This window comes from Salmo trutta, chromosome 20, assembly GCF_901001165.1.
Source record: "Salmo trutta chromosome 20, fSalTru1.1, whole genome shotgun sequence".
Taxonomy (NCBI): domain Eukaryota; kingdom Metazoa; phylum Chordata; class Actinopteri; order Salmoniformes; family Salmonidae; genus Salmo; species Salmo trutta.
In genome coordinates, this window is record NC_042976.1 from 27142 (window position 1) to 53323 (window position 26182).

The 26182-nt window shown below is 45.1% G+C and overlaps 1 protein-coding gene across 2 annotated transcripts in view; it reads right to left on the reverse strand.

Annotated features, from left to right (window-relative positions):
- Positions 1 to 26182, reverse strand: part of LOC115155374 (speckle-type POZ protein-like A) — a 96863-nt gene that overhangs the window by 8413 nt on the left and 62268 nt on the right. The window contains exons 6-11 of one of the 2 annotated variants that reach the window (XM_029701934.1): positions 20654 to 20698; positions 20392 to 20524; positions 14289 to 14344; positions 14044 to 14166; positions 798 to 940; positions 657 to 710 (exon numbers count right to left, since the gene is read on the reverse strand). In XM_029701934.1, the coding sequence (XP_029557794.1) occupies positions 657 to 710; positions 798 to 940; positions 14044 to 14166; positions 14289 to 14344; positions 20392 to 20524; positions 20654 to 20698 (554 nt within the window). Of the gene's footprint in view, positions 1 to 656; positions 711 to 797; positions 941 to 14043; positions 14167 to 14288; positions 14345 to 20391; positions 20570 to 20653; positions 20699 to 26182 lie in introns of both variants that reach the window. The other variant, XM_029701933.1, reaches the window with a different exon arrangement.

Sequence of the window (26182 nt, forward strand, 5' to 3'; positions counted from 1 at the left end):
ATCCAGGTAGTCTATTAATCTCTCCCCCCATCCAGGTAGTCTATTAATCTCTCTCCCCCATCCAGGTAGTCTATTAATCTCTCTCCCCCATCCAGGTAGTCTATTAATCTATCTCCCCCATCCAGGTAGTCTATTAATCTCTCTCCCCCATCCAGGTAGTCTATTAATCTCTCTCCCCCATCCCCATCCAGGTAGTCTATTAATCTCTCTCCCCCATCCAGGTAGTCTATTAATCTCTCTCCCCCATCCAGGTAGTCTATTAATCTCTCTCCCCATCCAGGTAGTCTATTAATCTCTCCCCCCATCCAGGTAGTCTATTAATCTCTCTCCCCCATCCAGGTAGTCTATTAATCTCTCTCCCCCATCCCCATCCAGGTAGTCTATTAATCTCTCTCCCCCATCCCCATCCAGGTAGTCTATTAATCTCTCTCCCCCATCCAGGTAGTCTATTAATCTCTCTCCCCCATCCAGGTAGTCTATTAATCTCTCCCCCCATCCAGGTAGTCTATTAATCTCTCCACCCTGCCTGGCTCACTCTCTCTCCCTCTCCCACCCTGCCTGCCTCTGAGGCTAAAACAATGAATTATCTTTGGAAGAGATAAGAGTTTGTTATTAAACTGGTGTCATATATACATGTATATCAGATAGTTACATACTTGCTATTCCAGTTTTTCCCATCTTTACAGCCCAGCTGTCGGAGGACACTGCACCTACAGGAGATAACAGAGCAGCGCTGAGAGAAGGAAAACACGGCTGGCAGGAGGGATTCATCACTGGGACTTTCTACAGATACTTGCCTGTTGATAAAATCTATGGCTTGTGCTTTGAGCTGCTCGGCACTGTGTAAATCCGCCAGGATGAGAGTATCAGCCACGTTCTCCACAGAGAGGCTGTTGCACAGAGCCTCTTCACACATCACCTTTAAACGCTCCAAGGCATACTGGAGGAGAGAGAGGGTTAGGATTGGTTAGGATTCAGAACGGTATGAATAGAAGAATAACACAGTCTAACAGTGTACTGGGAGAGAAGAGAATTGACTCTGTGCCGGTACCCCCTGTATATAGCCTCCACATTGACTCTGTACCGGTACCCCCTGTAAATAGCCTCCACATTGACTCTGTACCGGTACCCCCCTGTATATAGCCTCCACATTGACTCTGTACCGTAATACCCTGTATATAGCCTCCACATTGACTCTGTACCGGTACCCCCTGTATATAGCCTCCACATTGACTCTGTACCGGTACCCCCTGTATATAGCCTCCACATTGACTCAGTACCGGTACCCCCTGTATATAGCCTCCACATTGACTCTGTACCGGTACCCCCTGTATATAGCCTCCACATTGACTCTGTACCGGTACCCCCTGTATATAGCCTCCACATTGACTCTGTACCGGTACCCCCTGTATATAGCCTCCACATTGACTCTGTACCGTAACACCCTGTATATAGCCTCCACGTTGACTCTGTACCGTAATACCCTGTATATAGCCTCCACGTTGACTCTGTACCGTAATACCCTGTATATAGCCTCCACGTTGACTCTGTACCGTAATACCCTGTATATAGCCTCCAAATTGACTCTGTACCGGTACCCCCTGTATATAGCCTCCACATTGACTCTGTACCGGTACCCCCTGTATATAGCCTCCACATTGACTCTGTACCGGTACCCCCTGTATATAGCCTCCACATTGACTCTGTACCGGTACCCCATGTATATAGCCTCCAAATTGACTCTGTACCGGTACCCCCTGTATATAGACTCCACATTGACTCTGTACCGGTACCCCCTGTATATAGCCTCAACATTGACTCTGTACCGGTACCCCTGTATATAGCCTCCACATTGACTCTGTACCGTAATACCCTGTATATAGCCTCCACATTGACTCTGTACCGGTACCCCCTGTATATAGCCTCCACATTGACTCTGTACCGTAATACCCTGTATATAGCCTCCACATGGACTCTGTACCGGTACCCCCTGTATATAGCCTCCACATTGACTCAGTACCGGTACCCCCTGTATATAGCCTCCACATTGACTCTGTACCGGTACCCCCTGTATATAGCCTCCACATTGACTCTGTACCGGTACCCCCTGTATATAGCCTCCACATTGACTCTGTACCGGTACCCCCTGTATATAGCCTCCACATTGACTCTGTACCGTAACACCCTGTATATAGCCTCCACGTTGACTCTGTACCGTAATACCCTGTATATAGCCTCCACGTTGACTCTGTACCGTAATACCCTGTATATAGCCTCCACGTTGACTCTGTACCGTAATACCCTGTATATAGCCTCCACGTTGACTCTGTACCGTAATACCCTGTATATAGCCTCCAAATTGACTCTGTACCGGTACCCCCTGTATATAGCCTCCACATTGAGTCTGTACCGGTACCCCCTGTATATAGCCTCCACATTGACTCTGTACCGGTACCCCCTGTATATAGCCTCCACATTGACTCTGTACCGGTACCCCCCCTGTATATAGCCTCCACATTGACTCTGTACCGGTACCCCATGTATATAGCCTCCAAATTGACTCTGTACCGGTACCCCCTGTATATAGCCTCCACATTGACTCTGTACCGGTACCCCCTGTATATAGCCTCAACATTGACTCTGTACCGGTACCCCTGTATATAGCCTCCACATTGACTCTGTACCGTAATACCCTGTATATAGCCTCCACATTGACTCTGTACCGGTACCCCCTGTATATAGCCTCCACATTGACTCTGTACCGGTACCCCCTGTATATAGCCTCCACATTGACTCTGTACCGATACCCCCAGTATATAGCCTCCACATTGGCTCTGTACCGTAACACCCTGTATATAGCCTCCACATTGACTCTGTACCGTAATACCCTGTATATAGCCTCCACATTGACTCTGTACCGGTACCCCCTGTATATAGCCTCCACATTGACTCTGTACCGTAATACCCTGTATATAGCCTCCACATTGACTCTGTACCGGTACCCCCTGTATATAGCCTCCACATTGACTCTGTACCGGTACCCCCTGTATATAGCCTCCACATTGACTCAGTACCGGTACCCCCTGTATATAGCCTCCACATTGACTCTGTACCGGTACCCCCTGTATATAGCCTCCACATTGACTCTGTACCGGTACCCCCTGTATATAGCCTCCACATTGACTCTGTACCGGTACCCCCTGTATATAGCCTCCACATTGACTCTGTACCGGTACCCCCTGTATATAGCCTCCACATTGACTCTGTACCGTAACACCCTGTATATAGCCTCCACGTTGACTCTGTACCGTAATACCCTGTATATAGCCTCCACGTTGACTCTGTACCGTAATACCCTGTATATAGCCTCCACGTTGACTCTGTACCGTAATACCCTGTATATAGCCTCCACGTTGACTCTGTACCGTAATACCCTGTATATAGCCTCCACATTGACTCTGTACCGGTACCCCCTGTATATAGCCTCCACATGACTCTGTACCGGTACCCCCTGTATATAGCCTCCACATTGACTCTGTACCGGTACCCCCTGTATATAGCCTCCACATTGACTCTGTACCGGTACCCCATGTATATAGCCTCCACATTGACTCTGTACCGGTACCCCCTGTATATAGCCTCAACATTGACTCTGTACCGGTACCCCTGTATATAGCCTCCACATTGACTCTGTACCGTAATACCCTGTATATAGCCTCCACATTGACTCTGTACCGGTACCCCCTGTATATAGCCTCCACATTGACTCTGTACCGGTACCCCCTGTATATAGCCTCCACATTGACTCTGTACCGATACCCCCAGTATATAGCCTCCACATTGACTCTGTACCGGTACCCCCTGTATATAGCCTCCACATTGACTCTGTACCGGTACCCCCTGTATATAGCCTCCACATTGACTCTGTACCGGTACCCCCTGTATATAGCCTCCACATTGACTCTGTACCGGTACCCCCTGTATATAGCCTCCACATTGACTCTGTACCGGTACCCCATGTATATAGCCTCCACATTGACTCTGTACCGGTACCCCCTGTATATAGCCTCCATATTGACTCTGTACCGGTACCCCATGTATATAGCCTCCACATTGACTCTGTACCGGTACCCCCTGTATATAGCCTCCACATTGACTCTGTACCGGTACCCCCTGTATATAGCCTCCACATTGACTCTGTACCGGTACCCCATGTATATAGCCTCCACATTGACTCTGTACCGGTACCCCCTGTATATAGCCTCCACATTGACTCTGTACCGGTACCCCCTGTATATAGCCTCCACATTGACTCTGTACCGGTACCCCCTGTATATAGCCTCCACATTGACTCTGTACCGGTACCCCCTGTATATAGCCTCCACATTGACTCTGTACCGGTACCCCCTGTATATAGCCTCCACATTGACTCTGTACCGGTACCCCCTGTATATAGCCTCCACATTGACTCTGTACCGGTACCCCCTGTATATAGCCTCCACATTGACTCTGTACCGGTACCCCCTGTATATAGCCTCCACATTGACTCTGTACCGGTACCCCCTGTATATAGCCTCCACATTGACTCTGTACCGGTACCCCCTGTATATAGCCCCGCTATTGTTATTTTACTGCTGTTCTTAAATTATTTGTTATTGTTATCTCTTACTTTTTTTTAGGTATTTTCTTAAAACTGCATTGTTGGTTAAGGGTTGTAAGTCAGCATTTCACTGTAAGTTCTACACCTGTTGTATTCGGCGCATGTGACATATAAAATTTGATTTCATTTGATTGTAGGGTTACAATCATCTTGGCTCCTGGACTCCTGGTCATTTCAAGGCTGCGTTGAAACAATGACTGGTAAATGATCCAGGACCAGCTCAGTTAATCCATACCATTGTGACAATGAGTTGTCATAATGCTGCATTAAAAGTACATTATCCTAGGGGCGTTGGCAGACACAATGTAAGTAACTTAATTTATGTCCCCCTAATTGCCCTGATACCTTTGTTAATCCTACAGCTATTGTATGCAGTAATCATGAGCCTATGAACCAGAGTTACACTGTTAGCACTGAGGCAATGTGCCCGAGTAGGAAGACCACTGTTAACACTGAGGTGGTGTGTCCTATAGGAAGACCACTGTTAACACTGAGGTGGTGTACCCTAGTAGGAAGACCACTGTTAACACTGAGGTGGTGTGTCCTAGTAGGAAGACCACTGTTAACACAGGTGGTGTGTCCCAGTAGGAAGACCACTGTTAACACCGAGGTGGTGTGTCCTAGTAGGAAGACCACTGTTAACACTGAGGTGGTGTGTCCTAGTAGGAAGACCACTGTTAACACTGAGGTGGTGTGTCCTAGTAGGAAGACCACTGTTAACACTGAGGTGGTGTGTCCTAGTAGGAAGACCACTGTTAACACTGAGGTGGTGTGTCCTAGTAGGAAGACCACTGTTAGCACTGAGGTGGTGTACCCTAGTAGGAAGACCACTGTTAACACTGAGGTGGTGTGTCCTATAGGAAGACCACTGTTAACACTGAGGTGGTGTGTCCTAGTAGGAAGACCACTGTTAACACTGAGGTGGTGTGTCCTAGTAGGAAGACCACTGTTAACACTGAGGTGGTGTGTCCTAGTAGGAAGACCACTGTTAACACTGAGGTGGTGTTATCCTAGTAGGAAGACCACTGTTAACACTGAGGTGGTGTACCCTAGTAGGAAGACCACTGTTAACACTGAGGTGGTGTGTCCCAGTAGGAAGACCACTGTTAACACTGAGGTGGTGTGTCCTAGTAGGAAGACCACTGTTAACACTGAGGTGGTGTGTCCTATAGGAAGGCCACTGTTAACACTGAGGTGGTGTGTCCTAGTAGGAAGACCACTGTTAACACTGAGGTGGTGTTATCCTAGTAGGAAGACCACTGTTAACACTGAGGTGGTGTGTCCTATAGGAAGACCACTGTTAACACTGAGGTGGTGTACCCTAGTAGGAAGACCACTGTTAACACTGAGGTGGTGTGTCCTAGTAGGAAGACCACTGTTAACACTGAGGTGGTGTGTCCTATAGGAAGACCACTGTTAACACTCAGGTGGTGTTATCCTAGTAGGAAGACCACTGTTAACACTGAGGTGGTGTGTCCTATAGGAAGACCACTGTTAACACTGAGGTGGTGTGTCCTATAGGAAGACCACTGTTAACACTGCGGTGGTGTGTCCTATAGGAAGGCCACTGTTAACACTGAGGTGGTGTGCCCTAGTAGGAAGTCCACTGTGTGCAGCTCACCCTGCACTATCAGCTCCAATGTAAATAACATGAGTAAGTCTACCTCTGATAAGCTTCCCAGTAAAGCATTAAAAACAATCAAGCAAAGAGGAAAGGTGCTAAAAAATAGCCCATATTAAGAAACAAGGTCCATAAAGTCGAAAACTTGCTTGTAACAAATGACATTCATATTCTGACTGTCTCTGACACTAGTTCAGATAATACCTTTGATGATACAGTGGTAGCAATACAAGGTTATAACATTTATGCCAGTGGTGGATGTGTTGCTGTTTATAATCAGAACCACATTCCTGTAAAGATTAGAGAGGATCTCATGTTAAATACTGTTGAAGTAATATGGCTGCAGGTTCATCTGCCTCACCTAAAGCCCATTCTGGTGGGAAGCTGCTATAGACCACCAAGTGCTAACAGTCAGTATCTGGATAACATGTGTGAAATGCTTGATAATGCATGTGATATCAACAGGGAGGTGTGATTTAAATACTGACTGGCTTTCATCAAGCTGTACAACTCAAGAAATAAGCTTCAAACTGTAACCAGTGCCTGCAACCTGGTTCAGGTTATCAGTCAACTTACCAGGGATGACAGCACAGGAATGAAATCATCAACATGCATTGGTCACATCTTTACTAACGCTGCAGAAATGTGTTTGAAAGCAGTATCCAGATCCATAGGATGTAGTGATCACAACATAGTAGCCATATCTAGGAAAACCAAAGTTCCAAAGGCTGGGCCTAATATAGTGTATAAGAGGTCATACAATACGTTTTGTAGTGATTCATATGTTGATGATGTTAAGAATATGTGCTGGTCTGTGGTGTGTAATGAGGAGCAACCAGACGCTGCACTGGACACATTTATGAAATTGCTTATCCCAGTTACTAATAAACCATTAAGTAAATGACTGTAAACACTGTTAAATCCCTGTGGATTGATGAGGAATTGAAAAATGGTATGGTTGAGATGGATGAGGATAAAGAGATGGCAGATTAGTCTGGCAGCCCAACTGACTGGCAAACATACTGCAAATTAAGAAATCATGTGACTAAACTGAATAAAAATAAAATAAAACTATACTATGAAACAAAAACAAATTATATAAAGAATGATAGTAAAAAGCTTTGGAGAACCTTAAATGACATTTTGGGGAAAAAAGCCAATTCGGCTCCTTCATTCATTGAATCAGATGCTCATTCATCACAAAACCCACTGATATTACCAACTACTTTAATGACTTTTCATTGGTAAGATTAGCAGACTCAGGGATGACATGCCAGCAACAAACGCTGACACTACACATCCAAGTATATCGGACCAAATTACTTTTGAATTCCGTAAAGTGAGTGTGGAAGAGGTGAAAAAATGATTGTTGTCTGTCAACAATGGCAAGTCACCGGGGTCTGACAACTTGGATGGAAAATTACTGAGGATAATAGCAGACGGTATTGCCACTCCTATTTGCCATATCTTCAATCTAAGCCTACTAAAAAGTGTGTGCCCTCAGGCCTGGAGGGAAGCTAAAGTCATTCCACTACCCAAGAATAGTAAAATCCCCCTTTACTGGCTCAAATACCCGACCAATCAGCCTGTTACCAACCCTTAGGAAACTTTTAGAAAAAAATAGTGTTTGACCAGATATAATGCTATTTCACAGTAAACTAATTGACAATAGACTTTCAGCACGCTTATAGAAAAGGACAATCAACAAGCACAGCACTTACACAAATGACGGATGATTGGCTGAGAGAAATTGATGATAAAATGATTGTGGGTCGTCTTGTTAGACTTCAAATCAAATTGTATTTGTCACATGCGCCGAATACAACAGGTGTAGACCTTACAGTGAAATGCTTACTTATAAGCCCTTAACCAACAATGCAGTTTTAAGAAAATACCTAAAAAAGTAAAAGTTAAGAATAACATATAATTAAAGAGCAGTAGTAAATAACAATAGCGGGGCTATATACAGGGTATTACGGTACAGAGTCAATGTGGAGGCTATATACAGGGGGTACCGGTACAGAGTCAATGTGGAGGCTATATACAGGGTATTACGGTACAGAGTCAATGTGGAGGCTATATACAGGGGTACCGGTACAGAGTCAATGTGGAGGCTATATACAGGGGTACCGGTACAGAGTCAATGTGGAGGCTATATACAGGGTGTTACGGTACAGAGTCAATGTGGAGGCTATATACAGGGTATTACGGTACAGAGTCAATGTGGAGGCTATATACAGGGTGTTACGGTACAGAGTCAATGTGGAGGCTATATACAGGGTATTACGGTACAGAGTCAATGTGGAGGCTATATACAGGGGGTACCGGTACAGAGTCAATGTGGAGGCTATATACAGGGTGTTACGGTACAGAGTCAATGTGGAGGCTATATACAGGGTATTACGGTACAGAGTCAATGTGGAGGCTATATACAGGGTGTTACGGTACAGAGTCAATGTGGAGGCTATATACAGGGGGTACCGGTACAGAGTCAATGTGGAGGCTATATACAGGGGGTACCAGTACAGATTCAATGTGGAGGCTATATACAGGGTGTTACGGTACAGAGTCAATGTGGAGGCTATATACAGGGTATTACGGTACAGAGTCAATGTGGAGGCTATATACAGGGGGTATCGGTACAGAGTCAATGTGGAGGCTATATACAGGGTGTTACGGTACAGAGTCAATGTGGAGGCTATATACAGGGTATTACGGTACAGAGTCAATGTGGAGGCTATATACAGGGGGTAGCGGTACAGAGTCAATGTGGAGGCTATATACAGGGGGTTACGGTACAGAGTCAATGTGGAGGCTATATACAGGGGGTACCGGTACAGAGTCAATGTGGAGGCTATATACAGTGGGGGGAAAAAAGTATTTGATCCCCTGCTGATTTTGTACATTTGCCCACTGACAAAGAAAGGATCAGTCTATAATTTTAATGTTAGGTTTATTTGAACAGTGAGAGACAGAATAACAACAAAAATATCCAGAAAAACACATGTCAGAAATGTTATAATTTGATTTGCATTTTAATGAGGGAAAAAAGTATTTGACCCCCTCTCAATCAGAAAGATTTCTGGCTCCCAGGTGTCTTTTATACAGGTAACGAGCTGAGATTAGGAGCACACTCTTAAAGGGAGTGCTCCTAACCGCAGCTTGTTACCAGAAAAAAGACACCTGTCCACAGAAGCAATCAATCAATCAGATTCCAAACTCTCCACCATGGCCAAGACCAAAGAGCACTCCAAGGATGTCAGGGACAAGATTGTAGACCTACACAAGGCTGGAATGGGCTACAAGACCATCGCCAAGCAGTTTGGTGAGAAGGTGACAACAGTTGGTGTGATTATTCGCAAATGGAAGAAACACAAACGAACTGTCAATATCCCTCGGCCTGGGGCTCCATGCAAGATCTCACCTCGTGAAGTTGCAATGATCATGAGAACGGTGAGGAATCAGCCCCGAACTACATGGGAGGATCTTGTCAATGATCTCAAGGCAGCTGGGACCATAGTCACCAAGAAAACAATTGGTAACACACTACGCCATGAAGGACTGAAATCCTGCAGCGCCCGCTATGTCCCCCTGCTCAAGAATACATATACATGCCCGTCTGAAGTTTGCCAATGAACATCTGAATGACTCAGAGGACAACTGGTGAAAGTGTTGTGGTCAGATGAGACCAAAATGGAGCTCTTTGACATCAATTCAACTCGCCGTGTTTGGAGGAGGAGGAATGCTGCCTATGACCCCAAGAACACCATCTCCACCGTCAAACATGGAGGTGGAAACATTATGCTTTGGGGGTGTTTTTCTGCTAAGGGGACAGGACAACTTCGCCGCATCAAAGGGACGATGGACGGGGCCATGTACAGTCAAATCTTGGGTGAGAACCTCCTTCCCTCAGCCAGGGAATTGAAAATGGGTCGTGGATGGGTATTCCAGCATGACAATGACTCAAAACACACGGCCAAGGCAACAAAGGAGTGGCTCAAGAAGAAGCACATTAAGGTCCTGGAGTGGCCTAGCCAGTCTCCAGACCTTAATCCCATAGAAAATCTGTGGAGGGAGCTGAAGGTTCGAGTTGCCAAACGTTAGCCTCGAAACCATAATGACTTGGAGAAGATCTGCAAAGAGGAGTGGGACAAAATCCCTCCACCTGGTGGCCAACTACAAGAAATGTCTGACCTCTGTGATTGCCAACAAGGGTTTTACCACCAAGTACTAAGTAATGTTTTGCAGAGGGGTCAAATACTTATTTCACTCATTAAAATGCAAATAATTTTATAACATTTTTGACATGTGTTTTTCTGCATTTTTTTGTTGTTATTCTGTCTCTCACTGTTCAAATAAACCTACTATTAAAATTATAGACTGATCATTTCTTTGTAAGTGGGCAAACGTACAAAATCAGCAGGGGATCAAATACTTTCCCCCCCACTGTACAGGGGGTTCCGGTACAGAGTCAATGTGGAGGCTATATACAGGGAGTACCGGTACAGAGTCAACGTGTGGGGCACCGGTGTCGGGGTAATTGAGGTCATGTACATGTAGGTAGAGTTATTAAAGTGACTATGCATAGATAATAACAGAGAGTAGCATCAGTGTAGAAGATGGGAGGGGGGGGGGGCAATGCAAATAGTCTGGGTAGCCATTTCATTAGATGTTCAGGAGTCTTATGGCTTAGGGGTAGAAGCTGTTTAGAAGCCTCTTGCACCTAGACTTGGCGCCTCGGTAGCAGAGAGAACACTATGACTAGGGTAGCTAGTCTTTGACAATTTTTAGGGCCTTTCTCTAACACAGCCTGGTATAGAGGTCCTGGATGGCAGGAAGCTGGCCCCGGTGATGTACTGGGCTGTACGCACTACCAACTCTAGTGCCTTGCGGCAGTGATGCAACCCGTCAGGATGCTCTCGATGGTGCCGCTGTAATGGATCTGAGAACCCATGCCAAATCTTTTCAGTCTCCTGAGGGGGAATAGGTTTTGTCACGCCCTCTTCACGAATGTCTTGGTGTGTTTGGACCATGTTAGTTTGTCAGTGATGTGGACGCCAAGGAACTTGAAGTTCTCAACCTGCTCCACTAGAGCCCCGTCGATGAAAATGCGGGCGTGCTCGGTCCTGATCATATTGAGGGAGAGGTTGCTGTCCCTGCACCACATGGTCAGGTCTCTGACTTCCTCCCTATAGGCTGTCTCATTGTTGTCGGTGATCAGGCCTACCACTGTTGTGTCATCAGCAAACTTAATGATGGTGTTGGAGTCATGCCTGGCCGTGCAGTCATGAGTGAACAGGGAGCACAGGAGGGGACTGAGCACGCACCCCTGAGGGGCCCCTGTGTTGAGGATCAGCATGGCGGATGTGTTGTTACCTACCCTTACCACCTGAGGGCAGCCCGTCAGGAAGTCCAGGATCCAGTTGCAGAGAGAGCTGTTTAATCCCAGGGTCCTTAGCTTAGTGATGAGCTTTGGGGGCACTATGGTGTTGAACGCTGAGCTGTAGTCGATGAATAGCATTCTCACATAGGTGTTCCTTTTGGCCAGGTGGGAAAGGGCAGTGTGGAGTGCAATAGAGATTGCATCATCTGTGGATCTGTTGGGGCGGTATACAAATTGGAGTGGGTCTAGGGTTTCTGGGATAATGGTGTTGATGTGAGCCATGACCAGCCTTTCAAAGCATTTCATGGCTACAGACATGAGTGCTACAGGTCGGTAGTCATTTAGGCAGGTTACCTTAATGTTCTTGGGCTCAGGGGCTATGGTGGTCTGCTTGAAACATGTTAGTATTACAGACTCAGACAGGGAGAGGTTGAAAATGTCAGTGAAGACACTTGCCAGTTGGTCAGCGCATGCTTGGAGTACAGGTCCTGATAATCCGTCTGGCCCTGCGGCCTGGTGAATGCTGACCTGTTTAACGGTCTTACTCACATCAGCTGCAGAGAGCGTGATCACACAGTCGTCCAGAACAACTGATGCTCTCATGCATGTTTCAGTGTTGCAGCTTCTGACATTATCAGTCATAGTCTGCTGCTGGAAAAACATACGTGTTATGGCTTTACACCCCCTGCTATATTGTGGATAAAGAGTTACCTGTCTAACAGAACACAGAGGCTGTTCTTTAATGTAAGCCTCTCAAACATAATCCAGGTAGAATCAGGAATTCCCCAGGATAACTGTTTAGGCCCCTTGCTTTTTTCAATCTTTACTAACGACATGCCACTGGCTTTGAGTACAGCCAGTGTGTCTATGTATGTGGATGACTCAACACTATACATGTCAGCTACTACAGCGACCGAAATGACTGCAACACTAAACAAAGAGCTGCAGTTAGTTTCGGAATGGGTAGCAAGGAATAAGTTAGTCCTACACATTTCCAAACCTAAAAGCATTGTATTTCGGACAAATCATTCACTAAACCCTAAACCTCAACTATATCTCGTAATGAATAATGTGTAGATTGAGCAAGTTGAGGAGACTAAACTGCTTGGAGTAACCCTGGATTGTAAACTGTCATGGTCAAAACATATTGATACAACAGTAGCTAAGATGGGGAGAAGTCTGTCTATAATAAAGCGCTTCTCTGCCTTCCTAACAGCACTATCAGCAAGGCAGGTCCTACAGGCCCTAGTTTTGTCGCACAAGGACTACTGTTTAGCAGTGTGGTCAGATGCCACAAAGAGGGACTTGGGAAAATTGCAGTTGGCTCAGATCAGGGCAGCACGGCTGGCCCTTAAAAGTACACGGAGAGCTAACATTAATGACATGCATGTTAATCTGTCCTGGCTCAAAGTGGAAGAGAGATTGACATCATCATTACTTGATCTTGTAATAGGTGTTGACAAACAATATACCAAGATGTCTGTTTCAAATACACCCACGCATACCCCACAAGACATGTCACCAGAGGTCTGTTTAAACTACTGGCACACAGCTCAGACACCCATACATACCCCACAAGACATGTCACCAGAGGTCTCTTCACAGTCACCAAGTCCAGAACAGACTATGGGAGGCGCACAGTACTACATAGAGCCATGACTACATGGAACTCTATTCCACATCAGGTAACTGATGCGAGCAGTGGAATCAGATTTAAAAAGCAGGTAACAACACACCTTATGGAACAAAGGGGACTGTGAAGAGACACACAATGGTACAAACACATGCATACGCACACAATGTGATAATGTTATATGGTGGTATTGAACAAATTGTGTTGTGGATATGTATGTGGTGGTGGTGTAGGGATGTTATATGACGAACTGTTGTATCATTAGCTCATTCAGAACAAACACAGTTCTCTGTTTTATCTGTTGTTTTATATGTAATGTGGATGTTTTGGTGTGTTTGGACCCCAGGAAGAGCAGCGAATGGGGATCCCTAATAAACCACAGGAAGAGTAGCTAATGGGGATACCTAATAAACTCCAGGAAGAGTAGCTAATGGGGATCCCTAATAAACCCCAGGAAGAGTAGCTAATGGGGATCCCTAATAAACTCCAGGAAGAGTAGCTAATGGGGAATCCAAATAATACCACAAGAACAGTAGCTAATGGGGATCCCTAATAAACTCCAGGAAGAGTAGCTAATGGGGATCCCTAATAAATACAAATACAAATACACCATCTCCCCATAACATTACAGTGTAGTGGGAAAGAAGCACGGCACAGAACGTTGGGTTACAGTCTTTCAAGCTCGTAATTCAAGCTATGACACATCATTTGAAACAGGCAGATTATTTCTTATGACTATGACTTACTTTGTCAGCAGCTGCCAGCAGGTTGTCGGCCATCTTGTCCAGGTTGGGTGCTTTCCCTGTGTAGATGAATCCCATCATCTCCTTAAAGACGTCTGGCTCCACATCACTGATGTCCACACGGTTCTGAGACAGGACAATAGTGTTTGAAATCCCTGTGTCTACTATGTGGAGTAAAGCGGTAGTATCTTTCATCTCTGGAACGGTCATTCCGGGCAAATAAAAAAGGTCAATAAAACTAGACCCACCTTTTTACTCTCCTCCATCTCATGTTCAAACATGGCGTTAAAGACGGGGGATCTTGCTGTCAATCAAAGACAATAACATCAGTAAGATTCGAGGCAAAAACCCCATAACATATTAACACATTTTCATGTTGCAGCTACAGGCAATATTCAATTAGGGTCAAGGGATTAGAACCCAGGTGCTGCTGGACAGAGAGTAAGGGAGATAACCAGAGGGAGGGGAGGGCTAGGGTCAAGGGATTAGAACCCAGGTGCTGCTGGACGGAGAGTAAGGGAGATAGCCAGAGGGAGGGGAGGGCTAGGGTCAGGGGATTAGAACCCAGGTGCTGCTGGACGGAGAGTAAGGGAGATAGCCAGAGGGAGGGGAGGGCTAGGGTCAGGGGATTAGAACCCAGGTGCTGCTGGACGGAGAGTAAGGGAGATAACCAGAGGGAGGGGAGGGCTAGGGTCAAGGGATTAGAACCCAGGTGCTGCTGGACGGAGAGTAAGGGAGATAGCCAGAGGGAGGGGAGGGCTAGGGTCAGGGGATTAGAACCCAGGTGCTGCTGGACGGAGAGTAAGGGAGATAGCCAGAGGGAGGGGAGGGCTAGGGTCAAGGGATTAGAACCCAGGTGCTGCTGGACGGAGAGTAAGGGAGATAGCCAGAGGGAGGGGAGGGCTAGGGTCAAGGGATTAGAACCCAGGTTCTGCTGGACGGAAAGGTATTACCTGCTAGGATGGATTTGTGTGCCTTAAACTCCTGCCCTCCCACATAGCGGGAACTAGTAGTTTAGTTGTAATGGTGTAGTTGTGGTGTAGTAGTGGTGTAGTATTAGTGGTGGCGTAGTAGTAATGGTGGTGTAGTAGTAGTGGTGTAGTAGTAGTAGTGGTGGTGTCGTAATAGTGGTGGGATAGTAGTAGTGGTGGTGTAGTATTAGTGGTGGTGTAGTAGTAGTGGTGGTGTAGTAGTAGTGGCGGTGTCGTAATGGTGGTGGGATAGTAGTAGTGGTGGTGTAGTAGTAGTAGTGGTGGTGTAGTAGTAGTGGTGGTGTAGTAGTAGTGGTGGTGTAGTAGCAGTGGTGGGGTAGTAGTAATGGTGGTGGTGTGGTAATAGTGGTGGTGGTGTGGTAATAGTGGTGGGGTAGTAGTAATGGTGGTGGTGTGGTAATAGTGGTGGTGTCGTAATAGTGGTGGTGAAGTAATAGTGGTGGGGTAGTAGTAGTGGTGGGATAGTAGTAGTGGTGGGATAGTAGTAGTGGTGGGATAGTAGTAGTGGTGTAGTAGTAATGGTGGTGTCGTAATAGTGATGGTGTAGTAGTAGTGGTGGTGTCGTAATAGTGGTGGTGTAGTAGCAGTGGTGGGAGTAGTAGCGGTGGTGGTGTCGTAATAGTGGTGGGGTAGTAGTAGTGGTGGTGTAGTAGTAGTGGTGGTGTAGTAGTAGTGGTGGTGTCGTAATAGTGGTGGTGTAGTAGTAGTGGTGGTGTAGTAGCAGTGGTGGTGTAGTAGCAGTGGTGGTGTAGTAGTAGTGGTGGAGTAGTAGCGGTGGTGTAGTAGTAGTGGTGGGGTAGTAGTAATGGTGGTGGGGTAGTAGTAGTGGTGGTGTAGTAGTAATGGTGGGGTAGTAGTAATGGTGGTGTAGTAGTAGTGGTGGTGTAGTAATAGTGGTGGGGTAGTAGTAGTGGTGGGGTAGTAGTAGTGGCGGGGTAGTAGTAATGGTGGGGTAGTAGTAATGGTGGTAGTAGTAATGGTGGGGTAGTAGTAATGGTGGGGTAGTAGTAATGGTGGTGTAGTAGTAATGGTGGTGTAGTAGTAATGGTGGGGTAGTAGTAATGGTGGTGTAGTAGTAATGGTGGTGGGGTAGTAGTGGTGGTGTAGTAGTAATGCTGGGGTAGTAGTAATGGTGGGGTAGTAGTAATGGTGGTGGGGTAGTAGTAATGGTGGTGTAGTAGTAATGGTGGTGGGGTAGTAGTGGTGGTGTAGTAGTAATGGTGGTGTAGTAGTAATGGTGGGGTAGTAGTAATGGTGGTGGGGTAGTAGTAGTGGTGGGGTAGTAGTAATGGTGGGGTAGTAGTAATGGTGGTGGGGTAGTAGTAATGGTGGGGTAGTAGTAATGGTGGTGTAGTAGTAATGGTGGGGTAGTAGTAATGGTGGGGTAGTAGTAATGGTGGTGGGGTAGTAGTAGTGGCGGTGTAGTAGTAATGGTGGTGTAGTAGTAGTGGTGGTGTAGTAGTAGCGGTGGTGTAGTAGTAGCGGTGGTGTAGTAGTAATGGTGGTGGGGTAGTAGTAGTGGCGGTGTAGTAGTAATGGTGGTGGGGTAGTAGTAATGGTGGTGTAGTAGTAATGGTGGTGGGGTAGTAGTAGTGGCGGTGTAGTAGTAATGGTGGTGTAGTAGTATTGGTGGTGTCGTAGTAATAGTGGTGTAGTAGCAGTGGTGGTGTCGTAATAGTGGTGGGGTAGTAGAAGTGGTGGTGTCGTAATAGTGGTGGGGTAATAGAAGTGGTGGTGTAGTAGTATTGGTGGTGTCGTAGTAATAGTGGTGTAGTAGCAGTGGTGGTGTCGTAAAAGTGGTGGGGTAGTGGCAGTGGTGTAGTAGTGATGGTTGTGTAGTAGTAGTGAAGTAGTAGGAGGTGTGTATTGGTATTGATAATAGTGTAGTGGTAGGGTAGTAATAGGTGTGTTTTGGTAGAAGTGTAGTAGTAATGGTGTAGTAGTAATGGTGTAGTAGCATAGTAGTAGTGTAGTAGTAATGGTGTAGTAGCATAGTAGTAGTGTAGTAGTAATGGTGTAGTAGCATAGTAGTAGTGTAGTAGTAATGGAGTAGTAGTGTAGAAGTAGTAAATTAGTGGTGTAGTAGTAGTAGTGATGTAGCGGTAATGAATTAGTGGTGTAGTAGTAGTAGTTTATTAGTGGTGTAGAAGCAGTACATTAGTGATGTAGTAGTAGTGTATTAGTGGTGTAGTAGTAGTAGTAGTAAAGAGGTGTATTAGTGGTGTAGTAGTAGTAGTAGTGTAGCATTAGTTTAGTAGTAGTGTATTAGTGGTGTAGTAGTAGTAGTGCAGCAGTAGTTTAGTAGCGGTGTATTAGTGGTGTAGCAGTAGTATTATTAGTAGTGTATTAGTGATGTAGTAGCAGTATTTTAGTAGTATTGGTGGTATAGTAGTAGTAGTAGTAGTGTAGCAGTTTAGTAGTGGTGTTTGTAGTAGTAGTGTTTTAGTTATGCAGAAGTAGTGTAGCAGTAGTTTAGCAGTAGTGTATTAGTGGTGTAGTAGTAGTAGTGCAGCAGTAGTTTAGTAGCGGTGTATTAGTGGTGTAGCAGTAGTATTGTAGTATTATTAGTAGTGTATTGGTGGTGTAGTAGTAATTTTGTAGTAGTATTAGTAGTGTATTGGTGGTATAGTAGTAGTAGTGCAGCAGTAGTTTAGTAGTGGTATAGTAGTAGTGGTGTAGTAGGAGTAGTGCTGTAGTAGAAGTACTAGCAGTATTGTAGTAGTAGTAGAAGTAATGTATTGGTGGTGTAGTAGTAGTCGTGTTTTAGTTATGTAGTAGTAGTGTAGCAGTAGTTTAGCAGTAGTGTATTAGTGGTGTAGTAGTAGTAGTGCAGCAGTAGTTTAGTAGTAGTGTAGTAGTGGTGTAGTAGTAGTACTGTAGCAGTAGTTTATTAGTAGTGTATTAGTGGTGTAGCAGTAGTATTGTAGTAGTAGTAGTGCATTTGTGGTGTAGTAGTAGTAGTGTAGCAGTGGTGTAGTAGTAGCAGAAGTAGTATATTAATGATGATGTATTAGTAGGTGTAGTAGTAGTAGTGCTATAGTAGAAGTAGTGTATTAATGGTGATGTAGTAGTAGTGTATTAGTGGTGTAGTAGTAGTACTGTATTAGTGGTGTAGCAGTAGTGTAGCAGTAGTTTAGTAGTTGTGTAGTAGCAGTGGTGTAGTAGTAGTAGTTTAGTAGTGGTGTATTAGTGGTGTAGCAGTGGTGTCATATTAGTAGTAGTGTATTAGTGGTGGTGTAGTAGCATAGTAGTAGTAGTAGTAGTGTATTAGTGGTGTAGTAGTAGTAGCATAGTAGTAGTAGTAGTGTAGCAGTAGTTTAGTAGTGGTGTAGCAGTAGTAGTGGTGTAGTAGTAGTAGTGTAGTAGCATCACTGTAGTAGTAGTAGAAGCAGTGTATTAGTGGTGTAGTAGTAGTAGTAGTAGTGTAGCAGTGGTTTAGTAGCGGTATAGCAGTAGTAGTATTGTAGTAGTAGTAGTGTTGTAGTAGTTGTAGTGGTGTAAGAGAAGTAGTGTACCAGTGGTGTAGTAGTAGTAGGGGTGTTGTAGTAGTAGTAGTAGTAGTATTGTAGTAGTAGTAGTAGCAGTAGTGTTGTAGTAGTATAAGTAGTAGTGTATTAATGGTGGTGTAGTAGTAGTAGTGGTGTAGTAGTAGTAGTGGTGTTGTAGTAGTAGTATTGTAGTACTGTTAGTAGTAGTAGTAGTGTTGTAGTAGAAGTAGTAGTGTATTAATGGTAGTGTAGTAGTGGTGTAGTAGTAGTAGTGTTGCAGTAGAAGTAGTGTATTCGTGGTGTAGTAGTAGTATTGTAGCAGTAGTTTAGTTGTGGTGCAGCAGTAGTAGTAGTGTAGAAGTAAAGTAGTAGTAGAAGTGATGTAGTAGTAGAAGAAGTAGTATTACTGTAGTAGCAGCATTGTATTATTAGTAGTAGTGTTGTAGTAGTAGTAGAAGTAATGTATTAGTGGTGTAGTAGAGTAGCAGTAGTTAAGTAGTGGTGTAGTATTAGAAGTAGTGTATTAATGGTGATGTAGTAGTAGGTAGTAGTGTATTAATGGTGGTGTAGTATTAGTAGTGTATTAGTGATGTAATAGTAGTAGCAGTGTATTAGAAGTGTATTAGTGATGTAATAGTAGTAGTAGTAGTAGTGTATTAATGGTGGTGTAGTATTCATAGCGTATTAGTGGTGTAGTCGTAGTAGTGTATTAATGGTGGTGTAGTATTCGTAGCGTATTAGTGGTGTAGTAGTAGTAATGTAGCAGTAGTTTAGTAGTGTAGTGGTAGAGAGGGGGCTGGTAGTGGTAGAGAGGTATTAGTGGTGTAGTAGTAGTAGTAATGTAGCAGTAGTTTAGTAGTGTAGTGGTAGAGAGGGGGCTGGTGCTGGTAGAGAGGTATTAGTGGTGTAGTAGTAGTAGTAATGTAGCAGTAGTTTAGTAGTGTAGTGGTAGAGAGGGGGCTGGTACTGGTAGAGAGGTATTAGTGGTGTAGTAGTAGTAGTAATGTAGCAGTAGTTTAGTAGTGTAGTGGTAGAGAGGGGGCTGGTAGTGGTAGAGAGGTATTAGTGGTGTAGTAGTAGTAGTAATGTAGCAGTAGTTTAGTAGTGGTGTAGTAGTAGTAGTAATGTAGCAGTAGTTTAGTAGTGTAGTGGTAGAGAGGGGGCTGGTAGTGGTAGAGAGGTATTAGTGGTGTAGTAGTAGTAGTAATGTAGCAGTAGTTTAGTAGTGTAGTGGTAAAGAGGGGGCTGGTAGTGGTAGAGAGGTATTAGTGGTGTAGTAGTAGTAGTAATGTAGCAGTAGTTTAGTAGTGGTGTAGTAGTAGTAGTAATGTAGCAGTAGTTTAGTAGTGTAGTGGTAGAGAGGGGGCTGGTAGTGGTAGAGAGGTATTAGTGGTGTAGTAGTAGTAGTAATGTAGCAGTAGTTTAGTAGTGTAGTGGTAAAGAGGGGGCTGGTAGTGGTAGAGAGGTATTAGTAGTGTAGTAGTAGTAGTTTAGTAGTGGTGTAGTAGTAGTAGTAATGTAGCAGTAGTTTAGTAGTGGTGTAGTAGTAGTAGTAATGTAGCAGTAGTTTAGTAGTGTAGTGGTAGAGAGGGGGCTGGTAGTGGTAGAGAGGTATTAGTGGTGTAGTAGTAGTAGTAGTAGTAATGTAGCAGTAGTGTAGTGGTAGAGAGGTATTAGTGGAGTAGTAGTAGTAGTAGTAGTAATGTAGTAGTAGTTTAGTAGTGGTGTAGTAGTAGTAGTAGTAGTAATGTAGCAGTAGTTTAGTAGTGGTGTAGTAGTAGTAGTAGTAATGTAGTAGTAGTTTAGTAGTGGTGTAGTAGTAGTAGTAGTAGTAATGTAGCAGTAGTGTAGTAGTGGTGTAGTAGTGTTACCTGCCAGGATGGATTTGTGTGCCTTGAACTCCTGCCCTCCCACATAGAGGGAACAGTCAGTGAAGCGAGAACACTGCCACAGGTTCCCCAGGTCATCTGACAGCTGGCACTCTGGGACCTTCAGCATGTTAATGTTGGACTGGCCAGAGATGTTCACAGAGTCCTGCACCACACTCACCTAGAATACAATATAACATACAATACATGATCAATACATTATCCATACATTATCTATACATTTACATGATCAATACTAAATCATGTTGGACTGGCCAGAGATGTTCACAGAGTCCTGCACCACACTCACCTAGAATACAATATAACATACAATACATGATCAATACATTATCCATACATTATCTATACATTTACATGATCAATACTAAATCATGTTGGGCTGGCCAGTGATGTTCACAGAGTCCTGCACCACACTCACCTAGAACACAATACATTAATCTATACTAAAACACAAGTACTATGTGGACAGACACAATAGTAGATGGTTTGGAGAGAACTTCTAAAGCCTTGTTCACACTGCAAGCCTTAATGCTCAAATCAGTTTTGGAATACTGACTGTCCAAACAGCAAGTTAAAAGTGACATGGCTACACTAGTTGTCAGAGTAATGATGTGTGTGTGCGCAGTAATGTAGGCTAATCGGTTGTGGCGCTCGTGCTTGCTGTCACTCAGATGATATGTTGCAGCCCAAGGTGACAATGCCTGCCATGGACATTTTCCAGTTGCTTTGAATGATCAAAATGATAGTGTAAGAACGCTTTTAAAGCCTCAAAGGATATGATGGTCCTTTTTGGTCAGCCACAGCAGTCAACTCGCTAGCTAGGTATAGCGTTTTAGATTTCTAGCACATTCACTCATTTGTAAACAAAAAACAAGCTAGTTAGCTATCACAAGTTCTTGTGAAAACTGTCAACAGAGTAGCTAGCAAGCAACAAGATATGCCAAAGAACAGTCTAAAAACCACTTGAGGGCAAATAAATAAGATTTGACCATTCAGACAAGTTGCATGGACAGGAATCAGATTTATATCGGATTTCAAACCACTGAAGGTGGTTTGAAATGTGGCTTGAAATATCTGCTTCCAAGTGATTTTTGGCTGTTCAGACCGTGGGAAAAAGAACAGATTCTAATCAGATGTGCAAAAAATATACATATTCAGTCACTTCAAACTGCCAATGTGAACAAGGCTTTATGTTTATTTTTGCATAAACAGGTCTACTACAACAGGAAAACACAGCACATTGTAACCCAAATTAAACAGCACAGCTACCTAACGTTATGTTAGCTACGCTATCCTTACGAACCACATAGCATATCATTACAGCAGTATGTACCGGTATGTTAGCTAGCTACCTAACGTTATGTTAGCTACACTGTCCTTACGAACCACATAGCATATCATTACAGCAGTATGTACCGGTATGTTAGCTAGCACCTAACGTTCAGTTGGCTACACTATCCTTACGAACCACATAGCATATCATTACAGCAGTATGTACCGGTATGTTAGCTAGCACCTAACGTTATGTTGGCTACGCTATCCTTACATTACATATCATTACAGCAGTATGTTAGCTAGCTTACAATCAAATGCCGACCCCATTATCTACCAAGAGAATTCTCTTAGATTATAATCACAGTCATGTATATCCCCCACCAAGCAGACACATCGACGGAGCTGAAAGAACTTCACTGGACTCTATGTAAACTGGAAACCACATATCCTGAGGCTGCATTTATTGTAGCTGGGGATTTTAACAAGGCTAATCTGAAAACAAGGCTCCCTACATTTTAATCAGCATATCGAATGTGCGACCCAGGCTGGCAAAATTCTGGATCATTGTTACTCTAAGTTCCGCAACGCATACAAAGCCCTCCCCCGCCCTCCATTCGGAAAATCTGACCACGACTCCATTTTGATGCTCCCAGCCTATAGACAGAAACTAAAACAGGAAACTCTCGTGCTCAGGTCTGTTCAACGCTGGTCCGACCAATCGGATTCCACGCTTCAAGATCGCTTCAATCACGTGGACTGGGATATGTTCCGCATAGCGTCGGACAATAACACTGATGAATACGCTGAGTCGGTGAGCGAGTTTATTAGCAAGTACATCGGTGATGTTGTACCCACAGCGAATATTAAAACCTTCCCCAACCAGAAACCGTGGATTGATGACAGCATTCACGCAAAACTGAAAGCGCGAACCACTGCTTTTAATCAGGGCAAGGCAACCGGAAACATGACCGAATACAAACAGTGACGCTATTCCCTCCACAAGGCAATCAAACAAGCTAAGTGTCAGTATAGAGACAAAGTTGAGTCGCAATTCAACGGCTCAGACACGAGAGGAATGTGGCAGGGTCTACAGTCAATCACGGATTACAAAAAGAAAACCAGCCCCATCGTGGACCATGATGTCTTGCTCCCTGTGACGCTCGTCGTAATGAGTAGACCAAGGTGCAGCGTGTTGAGTGCTCATGATAAATATTTATTTTAACTCAGAACACTAAAGCAAAACAACAAACAAACGGAAAACGAACGTCACGTTCTGCAGGCTTTACAGAGCTGTGCAAAAACAAGATCCCTCAACACCAGGTGGAAAAAAAAACCCTACTTAAGTATGATCTCCAATTAGAGACAACGAAGACCAGCTGCCTCTAATTGGAGATCATCCCAAACAAAACCAACATAGAAATACAAAACTAGAACATGAACATAGAAATACAAAACATAGAAAAACACCCCGTCACGCCCTGACCTACTCTACCATAGAAAATAACATCTTACTATGGTCAGGATGTGACACTCCCAGACAAACTAAACAACCTCTTTACTCGCTTTAAGGACAATACAGTGCCACCGACACGGCCCGCTACCAAAACCTGCGGGCACTCCTTCACTGTAGCCAGCGTGAGTAAAACATTTAAACATGTTAACCCTCGCAAGGCTGCCGGCCCAGACGGCATCCCTAGCCGCGTCCTCAGAGCATGCGCAGACCAGCTGGCTGGTGTGTTTACAGACATATTCAATCCATCCTTATCCCAGTCTGCGGTTCCCACATGCTTCAAGAGGGCCACCATTGTTCCTGTTCCCAAGAAAGCTAAGGTAACTGAGCTAAATGACTATCGCCCCGTAGCACTCACTTCCATCATCATGAAGTGCTTTGAGAGACTAGTCAAGGACCATATCACCTCCTACCTGACACCCTAGACCCACTCCAATTTGCTTACCGCCTCAATAGGTCCACAGACGACGCAATCACACTGCACACTGCCCTATCCCATCTGGACAAGAGGAATACCAATGTAAGAATGCTGTTCATCGACTACAGCTCAGCATTTAACACCATAGTACCCTCCAAACTCGTCATTAAGCTTGAGACCCTGGATCTCGACCCCGCCCTGTGCAACTGGGTCTTCGACTTCCTGACGGGCCGCCCCCAGGTGGTGAAGGTAGGAAACAACATCTCCACCTCGCTGATCCTCAACACTGGGGCCCCACAAGGGTGCGTTCTCAGCCCTCTCCTGTACTCCCTGTTCACCCATGACTGTGTGGCCATGCACACCTTAAAACTCAATCATCAAGTTTGCAGACGACACTACAGTGGTAGGCTTGATTACCAACAACGACGAGACGGCCTACAGGGAGGAGGTGTGGGCTCTCAGAGTGTGGTATCAGGAAAATAACCTCACACTCAACGTCAACAAAACAAAGGAGATGATCATGGACTTCAGGAAACAGCAGAGGGAGCAGCCCCCTATCCACATCGACGAGACAGTAGTGGAGAAGGTGGAAAGTTTTAAGTTCCCCGGCGTACACATCACAGACAAACTGAAATGGTCCACCCACACAGACAGCGTAGTGAAGAAGGAGCAACAGCACCTCTTCAACCTCAGGAGGCTGAAGAAATGTGGCTTGTCACCAAAAACACTCAAAAACTATTACAGATGCACAATCGAGAGCATCCTGTCGGGCTGTATCACCGCCTGGTACGGCAACTGCTCCGCCCATAACCGTAAGGCTCTCCAGAGGGTAGTGAGGTCTGCACAACGCATCACCCGGGGCAAACTACCTGCCCTCCAGGACACCTACACCACCCGTTGTCACAGGAAGGCCAAAAAGATCAAGGACAACAACCACCCGAGCCACTGCCTGTTCACCCCGCTATCATCCAGAAGGCGAGGTCAGTACAGGTGCATCAAAGCTGGGACCGAGAGACTGAGAAACAGCTTCTATCTCAAGGCCATCAGACTGTTAAACAGCCATCACTAACATTGAGTGGCTGCTGCCAACATACTGACTCAAATCTCTAGCCACTTTAATAATAAAAAATTGGATGTAATAAATGTATCACTAGCCACTTTAAACAATGTTTACATACTCTACATTACTCATCTCATATGTATATACTGTACTCTATACCATCTACTGCATCTTGACTATGCCGTCCTCGGCCAGTGCTCGCTCTGAACGCTCCGAGAGCAAAACACTCTGAATTTATGAAAGGACAATCTGACAATGCTCTGAGTTTAGGAACGCCCAGAGCGCACTCCGGCATTCCAGATTGAATTTACAAACACACCCTCTGTTGACTACCCCAGAGAGAGAGAGAGAGAGAGAGAGAGAGAGAGAGAGAGAGCTATATTAACCAGACCATCCCCTGGCATGGCACAGTGCTATATTAACACAACCATCCCCTGGCACAGTGCTATATTAACCAGACCATCCCATGGCATGACACTGTGCGATATTAACCAGACCATCCCCTGGCACAGTGCTATATTAACCAGTCCATCCCCTGGCACAGTGCTATATTAACCAGACCATCCCCTGGCATGGCACAGTGCTATATTAACCAGACCATCCCCTGGCACAGTGCTATATTAACCAGACCATCCCCTGGCATGGCACAGTGCTATATTAACCAGACCATCCCCTGGCATGACACAGTGCTATATTAACCAGACCATCCCCTGGCATGACACAGTGCTATATTAACCAGACCATCCCCTGGCACAGTGCTATATTAACCAGACCATCCCCTGGCACAGTGCTATATTAACCAGACCATCCCCTGGCATGGCACAGTGCTATATTAACCAGACCATCCCCTGGCACAGTGCTATATTAACCAGACCATCCCCTGGCATGGCACAGTGCTATATTACCACACTACCACTCTGTTAAGAGACGGGGTGTTAACGAGGGGTGGAAACTCAGGATACTAGACAACGAGGACTCAGCTAATATAAATCTCTATAAGTCTGGAACAGTATTGGTACAGGCCAACCCCAAACAGTTTCAGCTGAACTTTCACCTAATCAAAGAATTAGCCCAGCAGGAGAAGCTCTCCCTTGAGAAAGATACCCCCACCCCGAGTGGGTCAGACCAGACCTCTTCATTATATAACCCCACAGATGACACTCCCTTAACCAGACCCAGACAACAGTCTAGCACAACAACACCCCCTTAACCAGACCCAGACAACACAACAACACCCCCTTAACCAGACCCAGACAACAGTCCAGCACAACAGCACCCCCTTAACCAGACAACAGTCCAGCACAACAACACCCCCTTAACCAGACCCAGACAACACAACAACACCCCCTTAACCAGACCCAGACAACACCCCCTTAATCAGACCCAGACAACAGTCCAGCACAACAACACCCCCTTAACCAGACCCAGACAACACAACAACACCCCCTCAACCAGACCCAGACAACAGTCCAGCACAACAACACCCCCTTAACCAGACCCAGACAACACA